At 36.4% G+C, this 17,065-nt stretch overlaps 1 protein-coding gene across 3 annotated transcripts in view; it reads left to right on the top strand.

Annotated features, from left to right (window-relative positions):
* Window positions 1–17,065, top strand: part of RAB10 (RAB10, member RAS oncogene family) — a 46,686-nt gene that overhangs the window by 18,802 nt on the left and 10,819 nt on the right. For all 3 annotated transcript variants that reach the window (XM_036435012.2, XM_036435011.2, XM_045580619.1), the window contains exon 2: window positions 12,856–12,916. In XM_036435012.2, the coding sequence (XP_036290905.1) occupies window positions 12,856–12,916 (61 nt within the window). The remainder of the gene's footprint in view (window positions 1–12,855; window positions 12,917–17,065) is intronic.

Here is a 17,065-nt window from a genome sequence, read left to right as displayed (position 1 = left end):
AGTCAGTATATCAGTTAATACATATTCCTCAAGAGAATACTGTACATATGGCTAGGACCACTGATGCACCTCCTTGTATTTTAATGGTGGTTTGAAATTAAGAATTTTTGATTTGTGTTATACCTCTCTATGATCTCATATATTTAAAACATTTTTCATCTGACAATACATTCTTATTGGAAAATTTTTGTCTCCCTCCATGAGCTTGACAGCTTTCCAGTACTTAGAAGATTCCCCTGATGATATCCATGGTAATATTAACGAATGTGATTTTTTTTGTATTGTGTAATGAGATGTGTCAACATTTGGAAGAACTGTGTAGTGAACTAATATTTTCCAAATGCCCAATACATAATATTATAAAATCATGCATGGATAAAAAGATCCAATCAAAGAATAAAGTAACAGATGGAGTTAATGTAATATGAAATATTCATTGATCTGGTTTCAGATTCCACATTGTAACTAATCTCTAAGAAACTATCACTTATTGACTTTTATAGTGTCCCAGGCGAATATTTAGAATTATCTGAATAGGCTCTTAAAATAATCCTCCTTTTCCAACTATCGATACATATCTGTATGCAACTAGACTCCCCCCCCCTACATTTTTCATATCTTTCAACCAAAATAGCATATTGTAACAGATTGCAGAAGCAGGTATGAAAATCCAATTGCCTATTAAGCTGGACACTAAATTTACAAAACTATAAAATCATGCCATTCATTAACTTATTTTTGCTTTAGAAATTATAGTTTTTTCTTATAAAGTTATTTATGCGTCTATTATTTTAAAGTAAATTTTTTTCCTTAGTTTTAATCTCTAGTATAGTAAATATAAATTGGTATTACCCACATAAACAAAAACTTTTTGGGATCCTCAGTAATTTTAGGAGTATTGGGGGGGGGGGCGGTCTTTAGAACAAAAAGTTTGAGATTTGGTAGTATACTTCTTTCATTACTTCTCTGGTTTCTAATTCAGTTTATAATCAAGTAGGAGAGACTGACATAAAAGTGAAATGATAGGATAATATGAAATAATGGTACTGAGAAAAGTCATTTAAAGGAAATTCATTCAACATAGTAAACATTTTCCTAGCAAATGATGGAAAACAAAAATGTTTAGAACTTATAGAGAAATTAAATGAAACTTGTGAAAGCAGGTTTTATCTTGTATTGGACAAAATTTAGGTTGTAATTTTAATTCTTTTTTTAAAAAATTATTTTATTGATTTTTATTTTTTTTTACAGAGAGGAAGGGAGAGATAGAGAGCTAGAAACGTCGATGAGAGCGAAACATTGACCAGCTGCCTCTTGCACACCCCTACCAAGGACGTGCCCGCAGCCAACGTACATGCCCCTGACCGGAATCGAACCTGGGACCCTTTGGTCCGCAGACCGACGCTCTACCATTGAGCCAAACCGGTTTTGGCTGTAATTTTAATTCTTAGTTACCATTTAGCACTGAGAGAGACTCTAGTGTGGGTTGGCATACTTTTTCTGACAAAATTGTATAAATAAGGTCCTTTAAACTTATTTTTGACTTATATAATGTGAACATAGAGTCATTAAAATATATTTTAAAGCATTTTTAAGGGACTGTTAATATTTTGTTAATATAATTTTATTTTTAAGTTCATTTGTTCTATCATTCTTCTGTTTCTAGTCCTATATTCATAACTCATTGTCAATGAGTTCTCCCCTATCATTTTTCACTACATCTTTTACTGGATTTGCAGTCTCTCTTTGTAGCTAAGTTTACACTGTTTTATTGGAACTATTTGGCAAGAGACATACCAACAATGTTCAAATTCCACTACTCTGTTGGAATGAAATGGTTTTATGCTTTGGCTGGTGGTATCCTAAATGAATCTGCAGGTTTAACTTGTTTAAGCAGATGTTTTGTCATCTGATAAACAAGCTAGAGAAGAGGTTGCTTGAAAGGGTCCTTGTTGTTTTATAGACAAAATAAAATCTGAGCTGAAAGCTAGAGGTGAGGAAGAGGTAAAGGTTTGTGGAAGCCAAATAACTTAGCAGAAATTTAAAGTAGTTGTGTTTTTATCTAATACAGAATAAACAAATACCATTGCAAAGTATTCCTATGTAAAAGTATAACCAACCCTCGCCAGTTTGGCTCCATGGATAGAGTGTTGTTGGCCTGCGGACTGAAGGGTTCCGGGTTCGATTCTGGTCTGGCCAAGGTTGTGGGCTCGATCCCCAGTGAGGGGACATGCAGAAGGCAGCTGGTCAATGATTCTCTCTCATCATTGATGTTTCTACCTCTCACTCCCCCTCCTTTCCTCTCTGAAATCAATTAAAAAGATATTTTTTTTAAAGTATCATAACCAAATGACAGGTTGTCATGACATTATGTGGAGATTAGCATTATGTATTAATAAATTTGAAACAGTTAATCAAAATGTCCTAGATTCTGACAATTTGGTGGCCTTTAGAGATAGTATATGAATTCATTTTTTAACAGTTTAAAATAACTTTTATTGCCCTAGCTGGTTTGGCTCAGTGGATAGAGCGTCTGCCTGCAGACTGAATGATCCCAGGTTCGATTCCAGCCAAGGGCATATATCTGGGTTGTGGGCTCCATCCCCAGTAGGGCCATACAGGAGGCAGCCGGTCTGTGATTCTTATCATTCATGTTTCTATCTCTCCCTCTCTCTTCCTCTCTGAAATCAGTAAAAATATATTTTAAAAAATAAAATAATTTTTATTATGTGACAAGTTGTAATATCCATTAAAGGGAATGGTAGGTGGAAAGTAGACAAAGTTTTGGAGATAAGTGAGCAAATTCGGGGAAGATTCACAAGAGAGTTGCTGATCTAAGAGTCATGCTATTTGCTCTTACCTGGGATACAATTTGGACTGGGTCAAGATGTCTAATCAGGAGAACAACATAAGGACAGGCCGCAAGGAGGATGGACAGTTTGTCTCACTAGTGGCAAAGCATCAGACTCGGAGAAGGCTGAAGTTGAGTAGCTAGAGTAGTACTCAGAACCAATTTAATAGCTTCATTGGGGGGTCAGCTCATGGACTCATTTGACCCTCACAACATATTGGAAATCATAATTCATACTGTAGTTGGGGAAACCAGAGGTACGTCTAGAGAGGTTCAAGTTTCACCCAGTGCAACACGGCTAGTATGTGGCAGAGCCAGAGACTGTTTGCCGGTGTCCTCTTAATTATTGTGCTCCATACTGCCTTTCTTAATTTTTAAAATGAATCCACACTGGACTTGTATTTTTTATTGATGTATGGTATATAACCTAACAGATAATCAAATTTTTGAACAAGAAAATTTAACTTTTTCTAGCTGGGTGACAAAAGGCATATCTTTTTGTGCACAGAGAAACATGTTAATTCTTTGATTTTATGGTGTTGCTCTTCTTGTTTTTATATTATTGTCTACTAGTATTGTGGAATTTATCAGATTTCCCAGCTGTCTTCTCTATACTACTTCTAAGAATCTTAATGACCTTATGATTTAAGGGAGTTTCTCTAAAATTACTCCATAACAACAACAACAAAAACAAAAACAAAAACAGTTAAGGCAGTAATTTTATTTATAATAGCATCAAAAAGAATCAGTATTTAGGAATAAATTTAACACAGAGTACAAGACTTGCATACTGAAAACACTCTTCAAAGAAATTAAAGAAGATTTAAGCAAATGGAAAGATAGCCAGTATTTGTGGATCAGAAGGCAAGATGGCAGTACTGCCCAAAGTGATCTACAGATTCAGTGCAATTCCTACCAAAATCCTAGCTAACTTATTTGTAGAAGTTGCCAAGTGGCTCCTAAGAGTAATGAAAATTCAGAGGACCCAGAATAGCCAAAATAATTTTGAAAAAGAAGCACTAAGTTGAAGAGACACACTATCTGATTTCAAAACTTACAAGAAAGCTATAGTAATCAAGACATTATGGTACTAGTTTAAAGGTAGACATACAGATCAGTGGATTAGAATTGATTGAGAGTTCATAAATAAACCTTTACATTTTCATCAGTAGATTTTTAATAAATATCAAGCACCTTAAACTGCTCTTCTTTCCTGTTTACCCTCAGTCTCTACCTTCTCAACCTCCTCCTTTACTTAAGTCAATAAGTACCTTATTGTTGAGTATGATGACTTCTGAGGTGGTATTTATTCACATGCATCTGGCCTTACAGGACTGGCTTTTGCTCCAAAGGCTAGTAATCTAGGAAACTGCCAGTTTTTAACAGCAGTTAGAGAAGAATGAATAGGTATGTATGTGAAATATAATAGCCCCTCCTTATCCATAGTTTTGCTTTCTGCAGTTTCAGTTACCTGCAGTCAGCTTTGGTTCAAGAACATTAAATGGAAAATTCCAGAAATAATTGGTCAGTTTTAAATCACACGTCTTTCTAAGTAGCAATGGTGAAATTTCACAATGCCCTGTTCTGCCCCACCCAACCCAGGAAGGCAATCAATCATCCCTTTGTCCAGAGTGTCAGCACTGTATACTAGACCTTCCCAGTTAGTCACTTAGTAGCTGTGTTAGTTATCGGATCAACTGCAGCTCAATCACAGGTGCTTATTTTACTTAATGGCCCCAAAACTCAAGAATAGTGATGCCAGCAATTCAGACATGCTAAAGAGAGAATTCAAGGAGAACGTACTTTAAGTGAAAAGGTGGAAAGTGCTTGACTTAATAAGGCAAGAAAAAAAAAAATGTATGCTGAAGTTGCTAAGATCTAATAAGAAAAAATCTGCTATCCTTGAAATTGTGAAGAAGGAAAAAATTTTGTGCTAGTTTTGCTTTTGCATTGTTAACTAAAAAATAAATAAATAAATAAAAAATATGGCCACAGTGCATGATTAAATGCTTGGTTAATATGGAAAAAGCACTAAATTTGTGTGTGAAGACATGAACAGAAAATGTATTCCCAATTGAGAGCAGCTTGTTGTACCAAAAAGCATTGAGCCTATATAAAGACATTAGCAAGGGATCTGCTAAAACAAGTGACCTCATTCACATAAATTTTATTGCAATATATTAGAATCTATTTTTATTATTAGCTATTTTTACTAATTTCTTACTGGGCCTAATTTATAAGTTAAACCTTATCATAAATACAGTGAAAAACACCATATATGTAGGGTTTGGTACTATCCTGAGTACTATCCATGGCATCTATTGAGAGTCTTGGAACATATCCTCCACAGATAAAGAAGACTACCACACTTACATATTTATAATTCAGTATCACTGTTGCTGGTGGCTAGATCTGGAGTAGTAAAATAAAATAATTTGCTTTTTTATAATTATATAATGAAAGAAAGCAAATTAAGAAGTCCGGTTTAAAGTCCAGATTACTTAGGCTTTGTTTCTTCAATCTGTAGTATCAAACTGCCAATATTGTTGCCATGAAGGTATGAGAAATATCTGCTGCCACATGTGGATAAAGGATAATAGCTGGATTTTTTTTTAACACCATGAAACAATAGAAGGCAAAGGGACTGAGCAAAGGTAGGCAGTCCATGATTTTCGTTGAATTTTCAAATTATTTTGAACATATTCCAAAAGAGATTAAGGATTGCTTCATCTTTAGAAGACAGTAAAGCTGTTGAGAACTTTCTCTTCTAGATATTATAGAGTAACTGGTACCAGACTACCCTTTGGCCATAAACAGCTAGGTAACTGGACAAAAACATGAAACAACTTTTTCTTAGAAATTTGATAACAGGCAGGGCAGGACTGCAATCCCCGAGAGAAGGAAAACAAATTGAGCTCCATCTCCCTGGCTGTCTAAACTAGATTCCAGTGCAGGATCTAAACAAAGCAAGGCAGGCCTGTTGGGCCAAGGAAATAGAAATGAGAGACTGGGGAGGCTGGAATTAATTACCATTGAAGATGGGGTTATACAAACAAATCTAGAAATCTGCAGAGGAGTTTCTTTGAGTCTTTGGCTGGATATTAAGCTGCATGGGGCTCCATGGGCTGGACAAACAATAGCTATTGGGGGAAGAACAATGACCAGAGAGCTGGTAAAAGTTTCGAAGTTTATAATGAGTTAGAAGATATTTTAGTTCTGACCAGCTAGAGTGGAGAGCTTTCGCTGAATATCAGGGCCATTTGGGAGAGACCCCCCAGAAATGGCATTCCTTAGGAGTGGGGCTAAAGTAACTCGAGAAAAGGCTACTCCAGCCCTACACTAAAACTGCTGAAAAAACACATCTCAAAAGGGTTATGGTGATTCTCAACTAAGTTAGCTGCCTACCTGAATAAAACTTAACATTTAAAACATCCATACGTTGCCCTGGCCAGTGTATCTCTGTTGAGCATGGTCCTGTGTACCAAGAGGTTGACGATTTCATTCCCGGTCAGGGTACATGCCCAGGTTGTGAGTTCGATCCCCAGTAGGGAGCATGCAGGAGACAGCTAATTGGTGTTCCCATTTCTCCCTCTCCCTTCTCTCTCTAAAATCAATAAAAATGTATTTTTTAAAAGCAATGGATGTTTAAAATTTATTTGAATAAAAAATTTATGCATTGACAAAATACACAAAATGTTAATCTAATACAAAATAATTAGACATTAATGACGAAATAGAAAAATGTAGCCCTTAACTACTAGAAAAATCAGTAAATGGCAATAGACCTAGAAATGACAAGGTTGATAAATTTAGAAGACAGATGTTGCATTAAAGGAAAGTGTGAGCATGAGAGAAAGACAAGATGTAAAAAAGACACATTAGAACTTCTAGAATTGAAAAATACAATTGAGCCGAAGCCGGTTTGGCTCAGTGGTAGAGCGTCGGTCTGCCGGCTGAAAGGTCCCAGGTTCGATTCCGGTCAAGGGCATGTACATTGGTTGCGGGCACATCCCTGGTGGGGGGTGTGCAAGAGGCAGCTGGTCGATGTTTTTCTCTCATCGACGTTTCTAACTCTCTCTCCCTCTCCCTTCCTCTCTGTAAAAAATCAATAAAATATATTTAAAAAAATACAATTGAAATGAAAAATTCTGCTGATGGGCTTAATAGCAGATTAGGCACTGCAGAAGAATAGATAAGCCGAAACCGGTTTGGCTCAGTGGTAGAGCGTCGGTCTGCGGACTGAAGGGTCCCGGGTTCGATTCCGATCAAGGGCATGTACATTGATTGCGGGCACATCCACAGTCGGGGGTGTGCAGGAGGCAGCTGATCAATGTTTCTCTCTTATCGACGTTTCTAGCTCTCTATCGCTCTCTCCTCCTCTCTGTAAAAAATCAATAAAATATATTTTAAAAAAAAGATCAGTGAAAGGGTAATAGAAACTTACTAAAAATGAAGCATGGGTTGGGGAAGTCTGGGGGAAAAAAGAGCCTCAGTGATGTGTAGTCTAATCAAGTAGTCTAATATATGTGCATTTGGAGTCTAAGATTCTATGGTTGCAGAAGAAATACTTGAAACAATAGCTGAAAATTTTCCAAATATGATGAAAGCTATAATTCCATAGACCTAATGAGCCTAGGTAGGATACATTGGGTCATATCCTAATCCAACCATTTATAAAGAGAAATCTTGAGCCAGAGGGGGGTTGGGGAAATATGTACACACACACACACACACACACACACACACAGGACAAAAATAAAAAACTTAACTTTTCATGAAAAAAAAAATGTAAGTCAGCAATTGAAACTATATTACAAATTAATAACAACCATACTGAGGAGAGAGAAGGAATAATCAAAGTAACCTTAGAAAATAGTATTTTGGTTAGATACTGTAAGACTGAAGATAAAAAGAAATAGTATGCAATTATTGTATTTAACAAACCTAGTTTCTCATAGGGCATTGGTTAGTAAGTCTGAAATTACTTTATGTATGTAGCAGGTCCTCAAATAATGTAGTTTTGTTCAACATTGTTTCATTACAACATTGATGAGAAGCAAAATCCAGGATCACTATCTTGTGTGGAGTTGTACATTCTCCCAATATCTGTCTGGGTTTCCTCCAGTACTCTGGTTTCCTCCCACATCCTAAAGATGTGCATGTTAGGTGAATTGGTGTGTAATTGTCCAAGTCTGAGTGGGTATGACCCTCTGAGAATGGCATCTATCAAAGTCCCAGTTTCCAAGAACCTATTGACTACATTAAGAGTGGATTTACTGTATACTAGAATTGAATATATAAATAAACAAATTTTAAATACCGAGAACAAGGTTTCTAATTGTTAAAGAAGAGGGTTATAAGAAAAGGAGAAAGTCTAGATGAATTCTTGTGCTATTGGATTGCAATCAGAGGTGTAAGTATGAACTGATTATCATAGATAGATAGATAGATAGATAGATAGATAGATATGGAATTGTAGACATGTGTATGTGCATGGATTAGTATACATAAATATACTAATCTGTTTTGTGGGAAAGCTTCAAAGTAATGACACTCAGGTAGCAAAGAGCATGCTTACTGTCCTGATCTTGGACTCTACAAATCTTCAATAAAAGCAAGCAACCAGGGCTCTTCAAAGAACTGGTTGATTCCCAGAGCTGAGGTAGGAGAAATACAAGATGTTCCTGGAACATCATCAATGCCAGAAAACAAAGAAGTGCTCAGAAAAGGTGCATTGTACCAATGTTATTTTCTTGTTTCTGATAAATGGTTGTGTAAGTGTTAACATTAGGAGAAGATCGATAAAAAGTATACATGAACTCTGCTATTTTTGCAAGTTTTCTGTAAAATCATTTTAAAATAAAAAGTTTCTTAAATTTACATTTCTCTCAGGGAGAGAAAGGGGAAAAAGAAATAGTGCTAGTCAGAAGATAATGGAGTAACATTTATAGGAAAAAACTACCACGCTAGAAAACAATCCTAACAAAAATATCTTTCAAAATGAAAGCAAAATAAAGACATTTTCCAGATGAACAAAAGCTGGGAGAATTTCTTGCTGGCATTAAAAATTTTCAAGGAAGTTTTTCAGACTGAAGAAAATTATTTCAGATAGAAACTCAAATTTACACAAAGCATGAAGAGGATAAGAAATGGTAAAAATGTGGAAAAGGGAAAAAAAAATTTCTCACAATTTAATTTATTTCAAAGACAATGGAATGTTTAAAGCAAAAATATTAATGTTTTAAAAATAAAATTTAGATGTATAACAAGTAGAAGTACGGCTTTTTAAAAGCCCAATAATAGGAGGGAGAAAATAGAAGTATACTACTGTAAAGTTCTAGTATTTATATAAGAAGCAATATAAAATTGTTTGAAGGTAGATGGTGGTGTTAAAGATGTATATTATAAGCCCTAGCACAACCACTAAAAAAAATGTAATACATCTAATAAGCTACTAATAAAACACTCAAATGGCTATATTAATATTAGACAAAGTATATTTCAGAGCAAGGGTTATATTTTAAGGAATAAAGGGTTTTTTGACAATGATAAATGTGTCCATTTGTCATATTTATATATTTAACCAGAGGCCCGGAGCATGCAATTCATGCACTGTAGGGTCCCGTGGCTGCTGGCTGCCGGCCAAGTACTCCCTCCCTTCCCCTGGCCACCTACTGCTGCTGGGGCCTCCCTCCCTTCCTCTGGCTGGCCCCGCTCCCTGGCTGAACTCATCAAGAGGACAATTTGCATACTATACCTTTATTATCTGTATAATAAAAACCCAGTGGTTGTAACAACCAGTGCATTGATGGGGTCCCGTGGCGCCGGCAGAACTTGACGCTGGGTCCCATGGTGCGCCGAGTCTGGGTCTCATGCAATTTTGTGCGCTGGGCCTCTAGTATAGGATAACAGAGTTTCAAAATACTTGAAGCAAAAACTGACAGAGTTGGAAAGAGAAATAGGCAGTCCACAATTACATAGTTGGATATTTCACCATTCTTCTTCAGTAGTTGATAGAGTATGTGGACATGTATTAAAGTAATTAACTCTTGCCCTAACCCAGTGGTCTGCAAACTGCGGCTCATGAGCCACATGTGGCTCTTTGGCTCCTTGAATGTGGCTCTTTGACAAAATACCATGGCCTGGGTGAGTCTATTTTGAAGAAGTAACGTTAGAAGAAGTTTAAGTTTAAAAATTTTGGCTCTCAAAAGAAATTTCAATCGTTGCATTGTTGATATTTGGCTCTGTTGACTAATGAATTTGCTGACCTCTGCCCTAGCCAGTTTGATTCAGTGGATAGAGCGTTGGCCTGTGGACTGAAGAGTCCAGGGTTCAATTCTGATCAAGGGCATGATCCTTGGTCCTGGTTGGGGTGTGCAAGTGAAGCAACCAATTGATGTGTCTCTTTCATGTCAATGTTTCTTTCCCTTGACCTTCCACTATCTAAAAATCAGTGGAAAAATATTCTCGGGTGAGATTACCGAAAAGAAAAAAGAAATTGACTCTTAATTAAAAGTTTTCTGAATAAAACCTCAAGACCCAGATGGCCTTTGCATTTTGGGTTCTAGTGTTGCTGTTAAGAAGTTTTGAGGCTTTCAGAATTGTCATTCTTGATTGTTTAATTTAGTTTGTTTCGTTAGCCTAGTTTCTTATTCCTCATGTCTTGAAATTTCATAAAGATATTACTTGGTATAGATTTTACTTTATTCATACTAGAGGCCCAGTGCACGAAATTCATGCATGGTAAGGTTCCTAGGCCTTGGCAGCAATCAGGGATGATCTGTGGGGCAACTGGTAGGGCAATATGGGGACCCCCACTGGCACCTGCCTTGGCTGCCTAGGGGCCTGTGGGCTGGGGGTAGCTCCTGCGCTGAGTGTCTGTCCCCTGGTGGTCAGTGTGCATCATAGCGACCAGTTTTTCCACCAGTTGTTCTGCCATTCGGTCAATTTGCATATTAGGCTTTAATTACATAGGATGGGATGCAGTGGGTCTTTCAGTCTAAACTATTCTTTTTGTTAAGTTTTCTTGCATAATTTTAAAGTTATTTTCTGTTCTGCTCATGAGGGTGAAGTATCTATATGTCTTCTCTGGTACCCTTTTACTTTCTCTGGAAAACATCATTTAGCTGTTTATTCAACAAATATTTTATGTATTTTTTAAAATATATTTTATTAATTTTTTACAGAGAGGAAGGGAGAGGAATAGAGAGTTAGAAACATCAATGAGAGAGAAACATCAGTTTGCTGCCTCCTGCACACCTCCTACTGGGGATGTGCCCACAACCAAGGTACATGCCCTTGACTGGAATCGAACCTGAACCTTTCAGGCCATAGGCTGATGCTTTATTCACTGAACCAAACTGGTTAGGGCAACAAATATTTTTTAAATGCCTGCTTATATGTCAGGTATAGCTCTAAGAACTGGGAATATAACTGAATTAAAGTGACAAAAATCCCTACTCTTATGAATCTTCTATTTTGGCAGGGGGGGGGGCAGATAATGAACAACTGGAATAAGTAAATATATACAGTATATTTGAGGAACGTTAAAGATAAAAAGTAAGGAAGAGAGATAAGGAAGTACTAACAGACATTGGACATGTGGTTGGGGACATGGGGAAATATTACAGCTAATGTAGGGGAGCTAGGGGTAGGAGCCATGATAGAGGAGAGTATTCCAGGTTGGGGGAATTAGTACAGTATATGCAAAGGCCTTGAGGTAGGAACCTGCCTGTTCTATGTGTGGAACAACAAGGAAGCCAATATAGCTAGCTAGATCAGAGCAAGATGGCATTAAAAGTGATGAGGGCAAGGTGAAAAGGTGGGGGGGAGGGCAAAATGTGTAGGGCTTTATTGACTATTTTAGCACTTTTGCTAATCTTTGTGAAGATGGGATTTGAGAGAGCCAATAAGCAGTTGGGTACCTAAGTTTTAAGTTCAGAGAAGAGAAGATCTGACCTGTGATACAAATTTGAGAATTATCAGTGTATGTGTAGAATTTAAAGCCTTGAAATTTGGGGAAATTAAGGGAATCATAGAGAAGTTCACTGCAATTTTTATTTTATTTACGAATGGTTTTTAGAGAGAGAGGATACATATGAATTCATTGGTTAATTCTTGTATGTGCCCTCACCTAAAATGGAGCTCGAAGCCTTGGTGTATCAGGATGACCTGGATAGGGCTCATTGCGATTTTTAGAAAAGGTCAGAGTGATGAGGAGAAACCAGTAATGAATAGCCCTAGAGGTAGACATACCAAGAGAATTTTTGTGCAGAAAAGAATGAGGAATTGCTTCAACTACTGCTAATTAGTTTGAAGATAGACAAGGTGAGATGGAGAGGGAAACTCATGGAGTCTTGGATGAGGTTTATATCTTTAACAGGTAGGTATATATCTTAAAATTAGGCAAGTGTAGGTAGGCATGGTCTGAGGCTGTAAACATTGTAATTTGAGGTTTATAAATATCAGATAAGTGGCGCTTTTTATCTTGGGTATGGCAAACATAATGGGGCCAAGCCGAAGATTTTGGTTGGTTGAATAGCAGATTCTGTGGGACCTGCAGTACTTTTGCTTCGTGTATTTTGATGCTCTGTATTATTAAATGCATATGCCTTAATTAATTGATCCCTTTGTCATTATGAAATGACACCTTTTATCCCTTATGGTTTTCTTTTGCTCTGCAAGCTAGGAAGGCTATATTTTTTCCTCGTAAGAAACGTTTTATTCCTTTGCAATAGATATTTTAAATTGTACTTAAGTTTCCTAATTGTAAGAACTCATTCTTTCTCTATAGCTATTTCTTCTACCATCTTGGATCTTATATATTAACACTCAGGTTTAAAATTTGACACATTTGCTCAGAATTGAGTATTTAGTGACTATCTAGAGCCAGACATACACAAACATATTTTAAAAATACGTACGTTTCAGTCCAGTTAATTTTAGTATAGCTCAGTTCAGAGCCAGATACAATTTACCTTTCTTTTTTTTTTTCTATTTTGTAGGAATAGACTTTAAGATCAAAACTGTTGAATTACAAGGAAAGAAGATCAAGCTACAGATATGGTAAGTGACGCTAATTTACTCACTTGATGTAGTAGAATTCCAAGTCTGAAGGTCTTGTCACCTGTTTAGATTCTGTGAGACTTCCCTTTCTAAAGCCAGCAATCAGGTGACTTCCTTTCAGTGAAGTAAAAAAATTATTGCCATGGATTTTGGAGTCCATGAGATCTAGCTGAGTATTTTGCCTTTTCTATTTACTGTATGAACTTCATTCAGCAAGTTACATACCCATTATGAACTTCTTATGTCTTCATATGGAAAATGGATTTTCAAAAGATTGTTATAAGGATTTCATGAAATAATCTGTATAAAGCCTCTAGCATAATACTTTGCTCACACTCAATATAAAAAATTAATATAATCCTTTTGATACTTTGACAGACTTATGCTGAAATATTTATTTCCTTTAACATGTAACTTTATAGGCATTATTTTTATTTAATTCTTATAGCCCTCATAGAAGTATAATAAAAAATTTTTAATTTGTAACAAGTATGAATCATAGACTTTAAAGTTATAATAGTAATTTTCATTTAATATTGTCTTACATGTGTATTTTAGCCTATTAAATACAATTTTTCTCTGAAATATGACATATAATAAACTGTATATTCAAATGTGTGGATTGGTAAGTTATAATGTATATAAATCTGTGAAGACATATCACAATCAAGGTAATGAACATACTCATCAAAAGTTTTCTCAGTCTCTGTAATCTCTCCTCCTTCCCAATCCCTGTACCCCAGGCAGCCACTCCTCTGCTCTCTGTCACTGTGGATGAGTTCCCATTTTCCAGTACTGTACATAAATTCAGTCATATAGTGTTCTTTTGTTTGTTTTTCCAACTTTTGGTGGGGAACTTATATGGCTTCTTTTACTCAGTATGATTATTTTGAAAATTATCCACGATTTTATTATGTGTATCAGTAAGTTCATTATTTTTTATTTCTGATAGTGTTCCAATTTTGGTGTATCACAATTTGTTTATTCACCATAAAACTGCTATATATCTGTTTAAGCATATGCTTTATTTTCTCTTGGATTGTTTTTATTTTACAGATAATGAAAAAGGCATTTTGACATAATTTAACCAAGGTCTTATAGGCTGAATGTCAGGAGGCTTGGCTCTGCTCCAGGCTACAAAGTTGCAATTGTAGAAGATAAATAAATTCCAGATAACAGGACCTCACTTGGGTCGCCAGGGGGCGTGGCCAGCCTGCAAACTGAATTTTGTGCACCGGGTCTCTAGTGTGTAGATATATAGATATATATATATATATACACACACATACATACATTGTGTGTGTGTGTGTATTTAACACAGCAGTAATTTATTCTGAAATGTTCATTTAATTTCTGTTGAGACACAATTCATATCTCATTGATGTCTTATTTTTTTCTTTATTCAAATGATCTTCTCTTCTTGTTTTCTTCCCAGGAGACTTGTTTATCTGTTGCATAAAAATGGGGAATGGGTCTCACCCTGGTAATGCACATGTTTGTAGGCCTAAAATTAGCTTGTTTGGCTGATAAAGAAGTATCTGCAACTTTAAAAATCCCAGATCTCTAGAAAGTTCCACTATATTTTCCATGGAATAGCAAGTCCTGTCAGGAAAACAGCCATAGTTGCTTCAAGTTAGCCTCCCCCCCCCCCTTTTTTTTTTAAGGAGGGGTGGTCAGAAATGCTTGCCCCAGTCACTAAAAATTGTTAGTGTCCCATTGTAGAAGATTTAACTGTTTACCTTCGTAAGGTGCCAGAGACTTTGGAGTCATCTTTGATTCCATACCCTTTAACCCAAACACCCAATTTAGCAAACCTCTTAAAATTTATCTACAGTAGAATCCATATACAGTTTGCCATTTTCATTGTTACCCACCCCAGTAGAAGCTACTACCCTGTTTCCCCAAAAATAAGACAGTTCCTTATATTAATTTTTTCTCCCAAAGTTGCGCTAGGTCTTATTTTCAGGGGATGTCTTATCTTTCCATGTGCTAGGTCTTATTTTCAGAGAATGTCTTATTTTTGGGGAAACACGGTATTAGTTCTTTGAATCATTGTAACAGGTCCTAATTCCCTTTTGCCTTCTTCCAATAATTTTTTCACAGAACAGCCAGAGTAATAGCCATTTCAAGTCTAAATCTGGTCATCATGGTTGTCATTCCTTCTCTTATTTATAACCGTTTTAAATTTCCATTTCATTTTAAATGAAAGTCCAAATTTCAAATCCAAATTTCTTAATACAGTTTACAGAGTGGGTCCTGCCCACCATTCTGACTTCATTTTGTGCTCCTTTGAATATATAGTTTCTGCCCCAGCTGATCTTTTAAGTTCATGGAAATGGTAAGTTCTTTTCCAATCAGGACTTTTGTACATTCCCTGTAGCCCTCCTTCAACCCCCTAACTTTCCACTTCCTTCCAACTGTAAGTAGGCTGAACATTCTGAAGTGCCACTGCATTCCAGAGGCTTCCTATTTCAACAGAAATACAATTTGAAAACCCCATAATCTGGCTACTGTCCCTTCCGACCTCATCTCTCATCAGCTTTGCTCCAGTTACTGTGGCCACTTTTTTCCTCCCTTGACAATGCCAAGAATGGTTCCATTTCAGGGCCTTTGTATATCAACTGTTCCTTCTGCTCAGAATGCTTTTCATCAGATCTTTGCCCTCCCGTCCTCTCTCATTCAGATCTCAATTTATTTGTTTATTTTAATCCTCACCAGAGGATATTTTTTCATTGCTTTTCAGAGAGAGAGAGAGAAAGAAAGAGAGAGAGCGCAATGTGAGAGAGACATCAATTGGTTGCCTTCTGCACTTGCATCCCAACTCAGGATAGGGGAGCAAACCCAAAACCCAGGTACGTGCCCTTGACCAGAAATCGAACCCACAACCCTTCAGTGTGTGGGTGACACTCAACATGGAGCCACACTGGTCAGGGCAAAATTTACCATATTTTATTTTATTTTTTATTTTTTTAAATATATTTTATTGACTTTTTACAGAGAGGAAGAGAGGGATAGAGAGTTAGAAACATCGATGAGAGAGAATCATCGATCAGCTGCCTCTTGCACACCCCCTACTGGGGATGTGCCCGCAACCGAAGTACATGCCCTTGACCGGAATCAAACCTGGGACCTTTCAGTCCGCAGACCGACGCTCTTATCCACTGAGCCAAACCGGTTTCGGCAAAATTTACCATATTTTAAAGATGTATTATTTATTGTCTCTCCCCCTCTCCCTCCCCACTACAAGTTTTTTTGAGGGTGGGGTTCAATCTGTCTAATTTATGGTTACATAACCACCTAGAACAGAGCCTGGCAAATGTAGGCACTCAATAGATATTTGTTGGCTAAATGACTTTCATTGATTTCTGTTCATATTTCTCGCTCACATTAAGTATCACCTTTATAGAGAGTACCACCCTGATCATTCTATCTAGATTACTTCCTCCCTTATCCTATTCCTCATCATGCCACCTATTTACAATACTTTGTTGGCATTTGTCACAATTTAGGATTATATATTTATTTACTTATTTATTCCTATCCCCATAGGATTGTAAGCTTTGCAGGACTGGAATCAGGCTTTAGACATTTTTTGTTTTAGACTTTTTTTTTTTTTTTTTTTAATGAAGATAATAATTTAAGCTCAGGGTGTTTTGGATATAGAGAATTGTATCTATGAGGAAATCCAGATCTTGTTAAAATAAAACTCAATCTGAGAATTTTGACATTCTAATTTAAATTAGGAGCTTCTGGCTTACAGAGCAGATTGATGTTGTCTCTGGCCTGTTCCAGTGCTGTAAGTGCCCAGACTAAAAATAACTATCATAATAGCAGCGAGAGTACACAACTTCCCTGGCCCTGTGTGTAGGACTAACAATTAAGGAAATAAGCTATTTTAGTTGCTAAGAGCATATCACTCCTTTTATAATATGTGATTGGGAAAAAATATTCTCTTAGCTGTGTATTGTCATTTTATGTAAGGAGAATTCTATTGTCGTTGGTTTACAATTTCAGAAATGTGATTATTATACATAGACTTAGAAGAAAATTAAGTAGTTTTGTAAAAAACCTGTATTATAGTGACATACAAAAATATTGTGAACACACATAGGCAATGTTTAATTGCTCTTCAGATAGTTCACATCTGTT

This window comes from Pipistrellus kuhlii, unplaced genomic scaffold, assembly GCF_014108245.1.
Source record: "Pipistrellus kuhlii isolate mPipKuh1 unplaced genomic scaffold, mPipKuh1.p scaffold_m20_p_13, whole genome shotgun sequence".
NCBI lineage: Eukaryota > Metazoa > Chordata > Mammalia > Chiroptera > Vespertilionidae > Pipistrellus > Pipistrellus kuhlii.
This window is presented reverse-complemented; position numbering and strand designations above follow the sequence as displayed.